The sequence below is a fragment of the Eurosta solidaginis genome, chromosome 1 (genome assembly GCF_040869045.1).
Source record: "Eurosta solidaginis isolate ZX-2024a chromosome 1, ASM4086904v1, whole genome shotgun sequence".
NCBI classification, from domain to species: domain Eukaryota; kingdom Metazoa; phylum Arthropoda; class Insecta; order Diptera; family Tephritidae; genus Eurosta; species Eurosta solidaginis.
In genome coordinates, this window is record NC_090319.1 from 272937394 (window position 1) to 272954619 (window position 17226).

Here is a 17226-nt window from a genome sequence, read left to right on the forward strand (position 1 = left end):
GGATAACGGTTGGTTGTACAGGTATAAAGGAATCAAAATAGATATAGACTTCCATATATCAAAATAATCAGGATCGAAAAAAAATTCGATTGAGCCATGTCCGTCCGTCCGTCTGTCCGTTAACACGATAACTTGAGTAAATTTTGAGGTATCTTGATGAAATTTGGTATGTAGGTTCCTCGCCACTCATCTCAGATCGCTATTTAAAATGAACGATATTGGACAATAACCACGCCCGCTTTTTCGATATCGAAAATTTCGAAAAATCGAAAAAGTGCGATAATTCATTACCAAATACGGATTAAGCGATGAAACTTGGTAGGCGAGTTGAACTTATGACGCAGAATAGAAAAATAGTAAAATTTTGGACAATGGGTGTGGCACCGCCCACTTTTAAAAGAAGGTAGTTTAGAAGTTTTGCAAGCTGTAATTTGGCAGTCGTTGAAGATATCATGATGAAGTTTGGCAGGAACGTTACTCTTATTACTATATGTCTGCTTAATAAAAATTAGCAAAATCGGAGAACGGCCACGCCCACTTTAAAAAAAAAAATTTTTTAATTCAAATTTTAAAAGAAAAGTTAATATCTTTACAGTATATAAGTAAATTATGTCAACATTCAAATCCAGTAATGATATGTTGCAACAAAATACAAAAATAAAAGAAAATTTCAAAATGGGCGTGGCTCCGCCCTTTTTCATTTAATTTGTCTAGGATACTTTTAATGCCATAAGTCGAACAAAAATTTACCAATCATTGTGAAATTTGGTAGAGGCTTAGATTCTAGGACGATAACTGTTTTCTGTGAAAAAGGACGAAATCGGTTGAAGCCACGCCCAGCTTTTATACAAAGTCGACCGTCTGTCCTTCCGCTCGGCCGTTAACACGATAACTTGAGCAAAAATCCATATATCTTTACTAAACTCAGTTCACGTACTTATCTGAACTCACTTTGTATTGGTGTAAAAAATGGCCGAAATCCGACTATGACCACGCCCAATTTTTCGATACCGAAAATTACGAAAAATGAAAAAAATCCCATAATTATATACCAAATACGAAAAAAGGGATGAAACATGGTAATTGGATTGGTCTATTGACGCAAAATATAACTTTAGAAAAAAACTTGGTAAAATGGGTGTGACACCTACAATATTAAGTAGAAGAAAATGAAAAAGTTTTGCAGTGCGAAATCAAAAGCCCTTGGAATCTTGGAAGGAATACTGTTCGTGGTATTACATATATAAATAAATTAGCGGTACCCGACAGATGATGGTCTGGATCACCCTGGTCCACATTTTGGTCGATATCTCGAAAACGCCTTCACATTTACAACTAAGGGCCACTCCCTTTTAAAACCCTCATTAATACCTTTAATTTGATACCCATTTCGTACAAAAAAACTCTAGAGTCACCCCTGGCCCACCTTTATGGCGATATCTCGAAAAGGCATCCACATATAGAACTAAGGCCCACTCCCTTTTAAAATACCCATTAACACCTTTCATTTGATACCCATATCGTACAAACAAATTCTAGAGTCACCCTTGTTCCACCTTTATAGCGATATTTCGAAACGGCGTCCACCTGTAGAACTAAGGCCCACTCCTTTTTAAAATACTCATTAACGCCTTTCATTTGATACCGATTTCGTACAAAAAAACTCTAGAGTCACCCCTGGCCCACCTTTATGGCGATATCTCGAAAAGGCATCCACATATAGAACTAAGGCCCACTCCCTTTTAAAATACCCATTAACACCTTTCATTTGATACCCATATCGTACAAACAAATTCTAGAGTCACCCTTGTTCCACCTTTATGGCGATATTTCGAAACGGCGTCCACCTGTAGAACTAAGGCCCACTCCTTTTTAAAATACTCATTAACGCCTTTCATTTGATACCCATTTCGTACAAAAAAACTCTAGAGTCACCCCTGGCCCACCTTTATGGCGATATCTAGAAAAGGCATCCACATATAGAACTAAGGCCCACTCCCTTTTAAAATACTCATTAACACCTTTCATTTGATACCCATATTGTACAAACGCATTCTAGAGTCAACCCTGGTCCACTTTTATAACGATATTCCGAAAAGGCGTCCACCTATAGAACTAAGGCCCACTCCCTTTTAAAATACTCTTTAATACCTTCCATTTGATACACATGTCATACAAACACATTCCAGGGTTACCCTAGGTTCTTTTTACAACATGGTGATTTTCCCTTACTTTGTCGCCTCAGCTCTCAACTGAATATGTAATGTTCGGTTACATCCGAACTTAGCCTTCCTTACTTGTTTTTTTTTCATTTACTTCATCCCACTTTTACAATATTACGCCCTCTTAAGTGAGTTTTGAATTTATGTGCGTAGTTATAAACTCCGTTGGAAGTGTTTGTTTATTTGTTTGCATGAGAGTGTGAGCGTTGGTATGTTTAAGCACATTAGCGTGTCAGGTTTGATGCCAATCTTCACGCGGGCAGCAGCAAAACTTTCAAATGCAAATGCAAATATTTTGCGAAATAACACTAAAAATGCATTTAATTTGCATGACTCAGCATATATCGTTAATTATCTTCTTCATTTTCCCTTTTTGTGTTTTTTATATTATTGCATATCTTTTCTGGACTGCGTTGCGTTTTTTGTTTGTTTTTTTTTTTTTTGCCTTTTGCAAATTCTTTCATTAGTTTATTTCATCATTTTTCACTTGCATCAGCTGCAAAAGTATTATCGTCCAACAAAAGTTACTTAGGTTTCACCTGCAACTTTGCGCTTTCTTCGCGGTCATTACACCGTAAATAGCGTAGTATGTTTGTATGTATTAGAGATATACGCCGCCGCCGATTTAGGTCGTTTTTCACACGCCGCCGCCGAATGTCAAAAATATCGGCACAGCGGCGGCGGCGGCGGCGTCCGTAGCGGTACTATATTTATTACTAGTTTAAGACTGTTTAGACCATTTATTGTTCATCTCGAAAATTGGTCCGATATGGTCGAAAGGGGTATCAAGGGATGCGCATCACTGCCAGTTATAAAAAGCCAATTGCGAAATTTAACACTTTCTAACCGTTCAAAAGTTATTTAAAAAAGCAGGCACTTTCAATGCTAGCTTAACACGGGCTTATTAAAACAAAACACTAAAAGAAGAGTTATATTAAAAATTTATATGCTCACTTTGGATATTTTTTTCAAAAAATTAATAACGAACAATCATTTCAAATAAAATTACCCAAGGCGAATATGTTTTCAAATTGTCTTCAAGTTGTTAAAAAAACCAAATTACACAAAAAGGTGCCGATTTTTTTTTAAATATTACATTGCGATTGGCTGAAAGAATAAGCGAAATCAGTGATGCCAAATCTTCTACTAGGTTCTAGGGGCATAAACACTCCTTCGAAATGATTCTTACCTCATACTTAAGTTGAGGATTTATGTACGTATGAGAAGGATTTGAAAAATCACTTGGATTTACATTCAAACATCTGTTGTTCATTTGCGAAACTATAGAATAGCGTCTGAAATGTTAATTTTGATTTTCACACTTCATCCTTCAACACCTAAGTCTCCCGCTTTGAAATTTCTTAAAGTTGGCGGCCCTATACAAAACAAGTCCCTTGGAGTGAATTACATGGATTATAGCTTATCAACCAAGTTTAAATATCACCTACACGCTAAGGCTCCTTTTACAAATGTGAATACGTAGGCACATATATTTACCTGGTGAGTCTTTGTCCTTCGCAATAACACTCAAAGTGGTGAAGCAAAAGCTTTCCCAAAACAGTCGAACTAATGACCGTCTGTGCTACTACCCTAATGTAGTGAACAGTCGAACTAGTCTGAAAACTGAAGCTACGCCAACATACATAACGGGCTCTTATATCAAAAAGCCGGAAAACAGCAGTTAAGTTAAATCGGTAAATCAAGTTAAAATCGGTCGACTTTCAAAAAAAATATCGTTTTGATTTAACGAAGACTATTGAAATCAATGTTGTGAACACAAACGTCTGCAAACTTTGGTCTAAATTTTAAAAATTTTATCCAGGGTCCTTGTAAAATTTTATTTTATGTAGATGCGCGAGGATTATACAATTTTCACCCATTACGCAATGACATCCACTTAGACTGCTTATGATTTCGAGGGCGGCATTCTTGGCCGAATTGTCACTCCCTCACGTTTCAAAGTGTTTCTTTGGTGTAGCTCGGCAGCATAGCGCGAAAAAAGCATCCGTTGGAAAGTCTTCGGAGCTACACCTAGAGCTTCTAGGAAAGTAACGTCGACGAAGGTATGAGTGCGAAGTCGCAGTCCTATAGCTTCTGTGCTGGCATATTGTGTGAGGGTCAGGTGGCATAGTAGCGACTGGTGGTCGGTATTTCTGCTGTTCGCACATCGGGAATTGTAGCTCTTAAAAACAGCTGAAAAAACTGGAGGCGCCCTGTGCCACGAGTCATGAGAATTAATAGACCATTAATAGCAACCGTAAGTCGCCTTTGTGCGTGACCACCAAGGAGCACAAATGATTTAGAGAAATTGTGTTCGCGACGATTATTAGGAGTTAACACTAGGTGAAACTACGCTTTCAGACAAAAGTTTGCTTATTTTATGTATACCTATTTCTTTTCTGCAGACGCAGCAGTACCAATTCCAAAGACCGGGGTTAGGTTCGAAGCCTCTCTGTAGTAAGTGCACGAGGGACAATCCCTCTTCAAGGATCTGCGCCTGAACATTTTTGCACGGTCTGCGAGATTTTGAGGCAAAAACCACGGATCTTTCGAAATGGCCAAAACGTTGGTTTCCTTAAATACATACAAATAAAACCTTTCCTAAATATTATTTTTTTAAATAGAAAAATCAAGCTTTTTAAAGTAAGAACACCGGCGTACGCCGGCGCGTCGGCAACGCTGCCGCCGCCGGTATATAATAAACCTCTAGTATGTATGTATATGTGTAGGTATTTTCAACTGCGCAGAGGTGTCTTCCTCTGACTTTTGCAATGATAATTTTACATCAAAAAAGTTAACCGAGTAATTGTTGTCGGATTATTTCCTGAGGATTTAGTAGAAGACATATTTTCTGTGCCTAAACTTACTGGTCATTGCTGAAAGCCCCGGTAATATCTAGGATTTTTAATTCAGTCTTAAGCTCGCATTCAAAATGAGACACCAATTTTCGACCTTGAGAATGCAGGAAATGCTTACCGGCTCTTCCGAATCATGGCCTCCCCATCAATTTGCGCTTAATCGTCCAAGCGATTCGGGAACAAGTCACCTCAGCTATCCCTGTTTCGCGGTTATTGACGCCAATTGGGAACACCAACAGAAATTATTTCCTCTTGCACCTGTCTTTCCTAACTCAGCGGAAGTCTTACCCTTGCTATGCTTGCAAATTCGGGTGTCGATTAAAATACTTGCTTGGCCAGAGCATTTTTGCACATTCACACAACATGACCTAGCCTGCGTTGTTTATTCTTTCCACAACCTTCATATCTGCGTAGAGATCATACAGTTTAAAATTATACCTCCTTCGGTACTCGCCGTCGGTATCACGTACAGGACCGTAAATCTTTCGGAGAAAATTTCCCTAGTATAATCCAAGTGCCATCGCATCTTCTCTCGTTACTGTCCATGATTTCGACAGGACAACATTTTTTCGTCGATAAAGCTGTACTTTTCAACTGCTTATTAAGGCCAAAGAAGCACTTATTGGCCATTTCTAGGCTGATATTTTTGGCTGTGTATGCTGGTTCTGGGATAGAAAAAGTCCTCCACAGTATCGCATTTGTATCCATCAACAGTGACTTGGCTATTCCAAGTGCTTGGCATGAGTCCACGGTGCAGCACAGACAGGGCAATTTCCCGACCATAATTTTCAGTGAAAAACTTTAACTACTGCGACTGGTATGAAAAGCCAGACACTTCGAGTGGAATGAAGAAACGGCGATCACCAGAAAATAATAAGCCAGCTTTAAACAGGCGGCAAGAACCCAGTTCTATGTTACATAATAAAAAGCGATCATATGGCAAGAGCCCAGTGGATGGCGCAAATAAATGATAAGATAACAGGGGGTGACCTAACTGCCTCCGGCTGTCCCCGAAAATATAGGCAGATATCTTCCCATTTGGGGAGATATGTAGAAGAGAATCTTTTTGATCTATGAAAAAAAAATAAAAATTTGAGGAACAAACAAGGTAAACTGCGATGGTTTTAATGTTGTTCAGTTAACGGCATGCAACGGACTTGGTAAGGTAGGAAAGGTTTCTGAGCCCAAAATCCGTGGACGAGGCATATAGACGAAGTAGCCATCGAGAGGAAGTAATACCAGGCTCTTTCTGGAATCCACTGTGGTGTGATGGAAGAGTGCTCCGCCTGCGATATCGAAGGTCCTGGGTAAAATTACCGTGCAAAGAAACATCGAAAATTGTGTAAAAAAGTTGTTTCAATTAAAAAAAACTTTTTCTAAGCAGTCACGGCAATTTTTCGGAAAAATTAAAAGAAGCACGACGCAAATCAGAAGAGAGGGGAAGGGAAGAGAAGCTCGGACCTATTTTCCTAATATCATTCCTGCAAAAAGCCTTTGAGATCCCAAAATATGTTCATTTAAAGTCGAACAGGAACAAAAGGCTGTTGGGTGACATAAGATCAATGGCCAAAAGGTCAATCAACTACATCAAAAGTCCAAAACATCAATTGGCCTTATGATCTCTTCGTGTGATTTTTTATTTCAAATTAAGAAACACCTCATTGTGTCGGCTTTTTGATATACGCAAAAATTTGTCTTTTGGTTCGAATGAAGAAAAATATAGCCGAAACAATAAAACGTAACTGTAGTTCAACAGTTGGTAACATTTTAAGACATGGAGGTGCGAAACAAAATAATTTACCTCCCTCATGCCATTCCAGAAAAAATTGTTGACTTATGAGCATTTCGGAAACGCAGGAGAGTCATATGTTGATATGGTCATAACTTCAATTGACTTTGTGGTCATTTGAAGTGGCCATAAGTTAATTTGACGTTATGGCCGTTGAACTTATATAACAGCTTCAAAAAAAATATTGCTATTAATTAGAAAGTGTAACGAGGGAGCTAGTTCAAAAATTTATCACTATCTGTTCCAGCGATGCTCTCAAAGTTTATTCGGCCTTCCGCTACGTGCCTTGTGAGCACAGCCACTGAAACTCAGCAGAGCAAGCACTGAGTCAGTTTTCGCTCGTACTTCAATCCATAGATGAATGGATTTGCAACTCTTTGTTTCGAGAGAGCGCTGTCAAAATGCACATTTTTTATAACATTTATCAATGATGCCACTCCAAACAAAAATGAATAGATCTGAAAATGGGGATTTTTGACATACATTTCGGCGATTATAGTTTCAATCATTTAATAATATGATAGTCGTAAAATATTTATTTCCTTAAAGTTATTTTACAATAATACGACTAGTTAGAGTTAAATATAAACAAATCTAAGTAAAATTTACATTTCGATTAAATTAATTAGTCAAATATTGTAACGCATTTAACTCGCAGTGAAAACCATATAAAAAAAAAAAATAAATAAATGTAAGGCGCGATAACCTCCGAAGAGATCTAAGGCCGAGCTTCTCTTCCAATTTGTGTCGTGCTCCTCTTGATTTTTCCCTACAAATTGGCCGGACGGGACCTACATGTTTTATGCCGACTCCGAACGGCATCTGCAAGGCAGATGAGTTTTCACTGAGAGCTTTTCATGGCAGAAATACAATCGGAGCGCTTGCCAGACACTGCCGAGGGGCGACCCCGCTTAGAAAAATTTTCTTCTAATTGAAAAATCTTATTTCTAAAATTTTGATGTTGCTTTGCCTGGGAGTTGAACCCAGGGCATACGGTGTGATAGGCGGAGCACGCTACCATCACACCACGGTGGCCGCCAGTGAAAACCATATATTCTTCTGAAATTTCAGTAAATCGGACCTATGATATAATAGTTAACATTATTTGATGGATAGGGCTTATCCTGCATGTCTGGCGTTCCAGGTTCTGTGATCAAAATGGAATGATTGCATCGGGAGTTCATATTTACAAAACCTATTTTTAGTGATAACTTTTGAATGGGAAATAATATTTACCCTCCGCCTTCGAACTGATAATACCTACATCAAAAAAAAGTATTTTTATCCTTTTTCCCATAATTTTTGAAGGCTATTCTACAGTTGTAGGTCAAACTAAAGTTTACCAAAATTTATGGCACGTTTTTCGTTTTGGCTGGCACATTTTTTGCTCTGGCACCCGCTTCAGCTGGCGCGAGGGATTTATCTGTGATTGTTGCCAGCAACAACTAGAAGATAAATCCCTCGTGAGAGCGAAAATATGAGAGCGTAAGCAAAAGATTCGTATCAATCTAATCTATGCTTCAATCAGTGAAAATCTTACGCGTAAATTCCATGCTCAAATTTTGTTCACCTCTTCTTCTTGTACACACATATTACTACAAAAATGTTTGCGTTTCTATGCAAAACTCGATTTGTTTCGTGCATTACTGATCAATTCAATCGATTGTATATTAAGCTTAAGCAGCATTTGAGAAAAAACTTGCTAAAATTAATGAAATATTTTATGAAATTAAGCAAAATATTAAAAGCTATTGAGATATTCACTTAATCTTAATTATCAAATTATCTTATTAAAAATGAACGTTCTCCAGTTTTTTTTTTTTTTAAGTCTAGTAAGCCACTGACCGTGAATACCCCATAAGAGTTTCCTCTTTTAAAGCCTAACACGGTCGACCTTGCAGCAACTCATCTACACCGCAGCGTAATATTCGATAGTTGATCTCATTGAAATTTATCGTGCCCGTAAACGCTCTTTGTACGCGGTTCGATAACATCCAAACCTCTTCTCTACCCCACGGATTTTTTATCACCTTCAGACCACTTACAAATTGCAACGCAATAGGATTATGAGCCAGCAGGATACGATTTTCCGGTGTATATGGCGTACGAATATCCCAACCAAATAGTCCTATAGGTTCATAGTGCCCACATAATAGCACACCTGCTGAAGTCATTGCAGATGCAGCGCATTGGACGCCACGTTTGCCAAGCACACTAAATTTAGAAAGAACCGAATCTAAACCATTATTCCAATTACTGCGATTATTCACGATATTTAATGGAATTGCCATTTGTAGCTCATTTGAAAATGTATGAAAGTAAAGAAAACGTGGCAACTCTAGATTAATTGGTGTCACCGTAACACCAATTGTGCCTTCTAATAGCTCGAAACTTTGACCGGCGATTGTATGTGTACTAAAATCTGGATCAGGATAGGTATATTTATTCTCAATACGCCATGAGTGTTGGTTCATAACATCATAAACAACAATACCAAAACCTGTAGCATCAGCCATATAAACGAAAACCCTTTGGCAAAGACCTTTTGGTGGTGGATCTGCTACATCGACGTAGGGCGTAACAAAGCGACTAATGGTGGGTTTGAATGTGCCCGCTGGTAAACGATAGCGATGCATTAATTGATTTGTGCCCAAGTCTATGACAACTATTTGTGGTGAACAAAATTGTACGTTATTTATTTCACCACTGTCCAATATCCAAATGCGTCCACAAGGATCGATCTGGAAGTAAAAAAAAAACTCTTACTAACGCTGAACTGTTTGCAGATATGGACAAAAAATACTAACATGCACACGACATACGGACGTTAGTCCATTGCAGTCTCTACCATGTGATGAGTGCCACTCATAGCTAGGATACGGTTGCAACTCTGTGCCATTAGGTCGCTGTACATCAGTTAGATAGGCCAATGAGTAGGGTGTGCCTGGCCCAAACCGTGGTATTGTTACGAAAATAGATGGCAAGCCATTTTTTGCTAAAATTTAATACAATTCTATATTTATTGGAAGAAATTAACGCATAGTTTAAGGTAAAGCCACTCTCAGCAAGGTAAAAAAAATGCGTTGACCTAGGCGATCGTAATTGATGATGTCTTTTGAAGTCACTTGTTTTAAAAAATTATCTTTCAACTTCTCTGTATGTTAAGCCAAAAAAATAAATGTATTAGTGACCTGGACATGCAAAATAGTTCCGAATGATAACAAAAAAATAAATAATGTTAAGCACTTCCTTTATATAAATGGACAAAAATCAACGAAAACTGTCACCTTATATAAAGACATATTCTTGTTAAACTTTGATTTTAAAATTTTGACATAGAAATTTCAAAAATATTTATGAGAAGTAAAAATATTACATTACTTGGATTGGAAAATTGGTACGAAAGGAGATATTATTAGTCAATCAATTGCGCTCCACCTTAATACTTTTACATCTCATAAATATTTTTGCAATTTCTATGTCAAAATTTAAAAATCAAAGTTCAGCAAGAATATGTCTTTATATAAGTAGACATTTTTCGCTGATTTTTGTCCATTTATCCTTTTCTTACATTTTCTTGGTGTGTTAACCTATCTGTTAAGTTTTACGCTTGTACACTCAGAGAAAAACGCCGTTCTAAATTCCAGCACAACCGCACTAAATTCAAGCTCCTCATGTTCTTGCTTTTTTGTTATTGAAAAACGAATGACCTGTTCTTAAAACAACAACCTTGTTCTTGAACTGACACCATTTTCTTGAAAAGAGAACGGATGGTCTTAAATTATGAACAAATGTTCTATTAATGAGAACGAATGTTCTTAAATTAAGAACAATGTTCTTAAATTAAGTTCAAGAAAAAAGAAACGGTACAATTCGTCTGCACTACAGTGTTAAATACAACATTTGGCACAAGCTGTCTAGCAGTTGTAGAGGCCCAGCGGCTATGATGTTGCGGTTGCGATCGTGTGGCGCGAGTTTGATCACCGTCAAACTCTAAATTTTTTCAAAAAAAATTTTTATGTTCTATTTTTTTTAACGCTTATTTTTCGTTCAGTTCCATTCACATACGCACAGGTAATTCTCAAACTTGTTATGAAATGTTTTAAGTATATATGCAGCAGACCTGTAAAGAAAAAGTACCAGTACAAGTACAATTATCAGTACCTCAGTACTTCGAAAAATGAGTACAAGTATAAGTATCGTGGTACTTGTACTTGAATTGTTGAAGTACAAGTAAAGTACTTTTAAGTACTTTCGAAGTACTTTGATAAGTATTGAACGGTTTTGAAGCGGATCAACCAGCACCCTTACGATCACCTAACTTTGACAAAATTGTTGAAGAAGAGTTTTACAGGTATTTTAATGATACATCAACAGATTTCAATATGCTTCAGAGTTATCCTCTTATGAAGGACCTATCGCTCAAAATGAATACACCCTCAGCTTCCTCGGACCCAGTAGAGCGTTTATTTTCCTTAGCAGGCATTGTTTAAAGTCCTAGAAGGCAATCAGTCACAGACTTTTCGTTTGAAAAGCTAGTTCTAATGAAGGCAAACGCAAAACTACTTTAATATTCTTAGCTGTTTGTACTTATTTGACATGTTGTTTCACTTCTTCTTGCTTTCTAATATAAATTTTACTCATATTTTGAGTTTCCATTTATGAATCAAAGTGATATATTTTATCAGAAAAAGTACTTTCGTGTACTTGCAAGTATTTCGTAAGTGTATCTACTTGTACTTTCGGATTCGAAGTACAAGTACCGTAGTACTAATACTTTGTATTTAAATTTGAAGTACTTGAGTACTTGTACTTATTTGGTACTAGTACAAGTATGTACTCAGTACTTTACAGGTCTGATATGCAGATTACATATTCAACTAAGAATAATTTCTCAATAAGAGAAATGTATGAAAAAATGCATATTATGCATTTTTCCTTAAACTTTTGGATCTTAATAAAAAATGTTTTGTTATAAATATTTTATTTATGACAAAAAAAATTATTATTAATAAAAAATAAATGGGTACCTATTGAAAAAAATACTTTCCCCTCCCACCAAAAATCAAGCACGAACCGTTTTTGAATTGAGACCGAAAAATGTTAAATCGACCACAAATCGTTCTCGAAGCGTGAGAACGAAAAATTTTAAACCAAGCCCAAGTAGTGCTTGAAATGAGCACAGAAGTTTCACACATCAATACCAAACTGGTCATAAAATACGAACGGTGTGCTTGGAAAAACTGTTCTTAAAACAAGCACATCGGTCAAGAGTTAAGAAAAAACGTACTTAACAGACTTTTCTCAACGAACGTTCTTAATTTTGAACTTATTTCGTTCGTTTTAGAACGGTTTTTCTCTGAGTGTAGCTCAATGAGAACTTACATAAAAATCAATCCCAAAATTCCCTCCGTTCCGTTTGATTTTTCTAAATATCTCAGTCCGTGCACCCGCTAGCGAAACTTTTTGTATTGTGTCATCGGCTGTCATCGACCTCTGAATTAAGTTTGAAATTTCAAGTCTCTAGCTCATCGAGAAGTTACTTAAAAGCTGGTTTGAAAATTTTCAAATTCTTATCTAATTATTTCGATCCGTGCGCCGCCAACGGATTTTTTTCCTTTTGTTGCATTGTCACGGTGTTCTAACCTATGTGTAAAGTTTCACGTTTGTAGCTCAATGAGAAGTTATTTAAAAATCGATTGCAAGCTTTGTATGAAAAGCGGACAAACATTCAACCGACCTAATATAAAGGAAGTAAAATAGGAAAGATTTCAGTAAACTAAATATGTGTTTTTTTTTTTCTGTTTCCTATAAACATTTCTACAACAAATTTGCTACCTACTGATCAGTAGAATCCTCTCTGCTTTAAAGGAAACTATTCAATTGAAGACGTTTCTTACACAGAGGACCAATGGACCACTCATGGAAATAGCATCAAGGTAAGGCTATAGTGATATATTTGGTTTACCAATTCGCTACCTAAAGATGGAGGCATTCAATATATGGGGCATATATTGGGTATGCCTGGTCTTAGGAATAGATGGGTAAGGAGTTAACTTATCGCAGCATCCAGCTGGCAGTTAAGCCGGAGAAACACGAGCCTGTCGGGGAAGTTACATCGCTAACTGTGTTATCCCATATCCCATTTCCTTTCAAGAAATGCTCTTTTTTTACTTTCGAGTCAGAGCAGCAAGGTCTACGGAGATGTTCGGTAACAATTTTACGAGAACTACTGTTAAGGAACCCTTTGTGCACTTTACCACATTATGCATACTGAAAATCAGTAACTTGAAACGGGCTATCCCATTGCCTTGTATGTTGCCAGAAACGTTCTCTGGACTTGCAAATATTTCATATTTCATATCTTTATTAAGTCAAATGGTAACAACCTTACTGACTAGATTACAGGTTAATTTAGTACTAGTTTAACAATTTTAAAGTAAGATTTACTGAGATAAGTAATAGGACTCAATGTGTGCCTTAAACAGAGACCTTGGCATGGCAAAGTCCAGGTCAAGGCTTCTGGATACGCGATAAAATTCTACAAGACCTCTTAGAAGAGGTGCGAAAATGAAGTAATTCGAACGCAGCACTTCAACGCGGAATGTACTGTGAAAGCGGAGAGCTCTGTTAGGGACATTGAAAGTCAACTGCCCAAGTAGTTCTGAGCAGTCAATGGCACCGGATATTATGTCAAAAATAAACATTACGTTTTGAACAAGACGGTTAACTTCAAGTGGCAAGACATTGATAAGCATGCATCTTGCATTGTAGGTATGTGGATTTGGCTGCGGTTCTGTACTTTATAGGACAGGTAGGTAGTTGGCAGTCGACAGCGTGACCCCATCGTCATACCGGTTTTTATGGTACTCCCATCAATCATATGCATGTTATATATATTAGCATCTTGGGTAAAGTCGGAGATAGTCTTAAACTATGCAACGTGAAGGAATTGAAAATACCATGGAAATAGCCATTTACTTTTGAACAAGATTCGTAAAGATTAATATCTGTTGGCAATGCGGTATTGTCATCTATGTAGAAAGCCAAGGACTTGCCTTCGAGGTCTATTGATTTCGAAATTTTTGGCTTCTTGTTCGTTTCTTGCAGTCTTGTGGTGGTGATACCGCATTCTTGCTGTTCTCATTGACATATTATTGGCAAATCTCCCTTGAAACCTTACGTAGTATTTTGTCGTATGTTGCAGGAATTTCATGGTTTATCATAAAGTTGCCATACCAAAATCTTAGCTCATCTACCTTGTGGTCTGTTTATTTCAAGCAACCATCAGTTACTATCCATTTGTGATAGGTTGAATTCATGTTAATCTAATTAATGTACAAGTTTGGTCCTCAATCCGGTCTTAGCTTTGAGTATTTCGACATTCCGCCTTAGATCCAAGCTTGCACTTAACGTCGCAAGCGTTCAATCTGTATTTATTAAACTTGCATGTTGAACGCGAGGTCAACATTTCAAAAATATTGTGAAACAAATAAGGTCGTCCACACAAGTACTAAACCACCTATTCCTAATACTTTCACACAATGTAATAAGCTATTAGAGCGAGAACACTATGTCGCTATCCGAAAAGAATGTTCTGAGGACAATCTTTGCTTAGGACTAAACAAGAAGACTTGCATGTTGTACATAGTCCGTTTTCCATATGAATATACATTAGGAAAAAAAAAAAACGATTGCATTGGATTGGGTTTAGTTGAAAAATGTGACCAAAGTAAAGTTACTAAATTAGCCGCGTTTAATTGTTTCCAAAGCTGTTGCAAATAGCATTAATTTGCCTTCTCATGGAAAGCATTACATTTATTGGAAAACGGATTAAAAACACGGTCAATATTAAAGCCACAGGGAATATCTTCAGAGCTTCAACTGCAACCACAAAGTTTTGAAGTACGCATATGGCTTTAAGGCACTCAAATATAATGCAATTACAAGAAAAAATTCAGAGAGTCCTAGCTGCTGAAGCTTTAAAAAAGTGAATTATGTACTATGATAAGAATAAAACCAAACGTGTCCATAAATTGTTTCACCACTATTTGTATTAAATATTAAGTATGTATAGTTAAACCTTATACTCACGCGAATAATAAACATCCACATCAATTGGTAACACGCTATGAGGATTATAACGTCCATCATTTAGCACAGCTTGTCTCTCTGATTCACTGGGAAAACCAAATTCTAAATTTTTCGCTTCAAAAATAATTTGAAGTTGTTTATATTCATTATTTGGATTCGATTCGGGCTGCGCATTGTCGCTGCTGCTAAGATGTACCATACGACAAACGCAACAATTGATGAAGAGTAAACCAAGGCAAAGCTGTAAAATATACCTGAAAATAACAACAAAAAACGGATTAGCAAGGATGTGTATAAAGGATAAGGATGTTGCATAAAAAGACGGTACACTTGGGGGAATCTATGGCGGCATCATCCACAACTATGAACGCTACATTAAATCAAATTTTGATAGTCCTATATTATTATTATTATTAATTTGGCGCTTAACCGGCTTAGCAATTTTGGTGGTTTCGTAACAAGTCACGCCAGCTAACCCTGCTCCGCGATAACTGACGCCAATTGGGAGCACCAAGGCAGGTCAAGTTTTCCCTCACCTGCTTCGCCGAACTCAGTGAGGGTCTGTCCCTTCTTCTGCTCTCAAACTACTGTGTTGAATGAAATACTTTCTTTCATTCGCATAATATGCCCCAGCCACCGAAGTCTTTGGGTTTTTATTCGCTGCACTATCGTCGTATCTGCGTAAATCTCATACAACTCATCACTATACCTACTTCGATACTCGCCGTCGACATCATGGCCATGATAATTCTGTCCTATCAGCAAATATTGATATGCTATCTATGTCCTTATTATAGTTCACTTCCTTTGGGCAAATGTGTCCTTTTTCAAAAACGAAAAATTCGAAAACCTCGCCTTGATTTGGACGTCAGCAAGGCGTTAATCCACAGATGTTAGCGATAGTACTTGATTCCGGAGTATTTTTCACACCATAAAAGCAAACAAATTACCACATCTCGCCTTTTTTTTTTTTGTCCACTGTGGAAAAAATTGAATGGACCGAATATAGTAATGTACTGTCACTCCATCCTGCTATGTGGCAGCCAAAGTCCTTAAAACAATAGCGGCTGTTATTATTCAAAATAATAAGAGTTCTCATGTGAGGTTTGTTTATAATTTAATGGCGGTTTTAACGTACGTCATCCCAAACCCAAGAAACTTTTGTGTATTTTATGCTTAGTAGAATTTTAAAGGCAGCTTCGTCTTAACGACGAATGAAGCAAGGCGTTAATTTCGGAGGTCCAATGCTACTATCATTTGAAAATAACATTATAACTTCAAAATCGGCAATATGTAAGATTTCCTTTAGAATTTTCGAAGCTCCACTAATAGTTTCCATGAAGGTCCTACCGTTAACGCACCCTTAACCGGATATGGAATTGGTAAAGTGTTGAAAATTTATGTAGCGAGCTGCGTGAGCACACTTGCAGCGCTTGGTGAATAGGCACAACTAACCACAACTAGTTTATAAGGCCAGTATACCGGATTTCTCGTCTTTGGCGCCATTTTTTGTTTAGATGGGAGTTGGGATTTGGCATTTTTGCGTGTCGGAAACTGCTTGCCCAGCTGTACACCTATGTCTCTTTGCGATCCAACCATACCACAATATACTTCAAACTTTTAATGCGAAATAAGTACACTTAATACTATAAATATATTTATTACCAAGTTATTTTGACCCTTCAAGCAATGCAGGTTTGTTACTTGCGTCTTCAGTTTTCATGCCTAGATTTAAGGTGAGCTGTTCATGAGCTGTTCCAATTACCAAGTTAACACAGAGCTTTTTTTTTTGTAATGGGCTGAACATCAACGGTTAAATTAGTTGCGCATACATACATCTATATTTATGAAGCCAAATTTTTATATACACACACAAACACAAACTTTTATTTTTATATATTTATCACTTACATTTTTCTTAAGAAAATTATTTTAAATACATTAAACCATACAAATTTAAATTGAGAGACTTTGAATAAATCTTACTGCCAACGTGATTATAAGCATACTGAATGAAAATATTTGAAAATTTTGGCAGCAAGTGTTGAATTATGGCGCTAACGGTAAATGCCTTTTTACACATTTTCATACACTTGCCTTTTTGTTTTTTGAACCTGTGCTTAAAGCTGCTTTGCAATTTCATCATACGTGTAGGCAATAGATATATTTGTATCCAACAAACGCATTGCCAGTAGAGTTGGGTCGTTTCGTTCTGAACTTGTTCAATTGACCGGGTCTCTCAACTGAACAAGTGAACTAGATC

The 17226-nt window shown here is 37.1% G+C and overlaps 1 protein-coding gene across 1 annotated transcript; it reads right to left on the reverse strand.

The window, feature by feature from the left end:
• Positions 1-8524: 8524 nt before the first annotated feature.
• Positions 8525-16943, reverse strand: LOC137243132 (dopaminechrome tautomerase-like). Its single transcript, XM_067770450.1, has 4 exons — positions 16875-16943; positions 14964-15217; positions 9677-9864; positions 8525-9610 (listed from the first exon to the last, which is right to left on the reverse strand). Coding segments are annotated over exons 1-4 (1305 nt in total). The 5' UTR covers positions 16877-16943; the 3' UTR covers positions 8525-8749.
• Between the last annotated feature and the right edge of the window lie 283 nt (positions 16944-17226).

What these genes read in the sequence shown, in the direction of transcription:
- LOC137243132 (XM_067770450.1), bottom strand. An exon ending in TGTGGATGTTTATTATTCGC is followed by an intron (nt 9,865 to 14,963) that starts GTGAGTATAAGG and finishes ATTAAATTTTAG; the next exon opens with CAAAAAATGGCTTGCCATCT. An exon ending in CGTCCGTATGTCGTGTGCAT is followed by an intron (nt 9,611 to 9,676) that starts GTTAGTATTTTT and finishes TTTTACTTCCAG; the next exon opens with ATCGATCCTTGTGGACGCAT.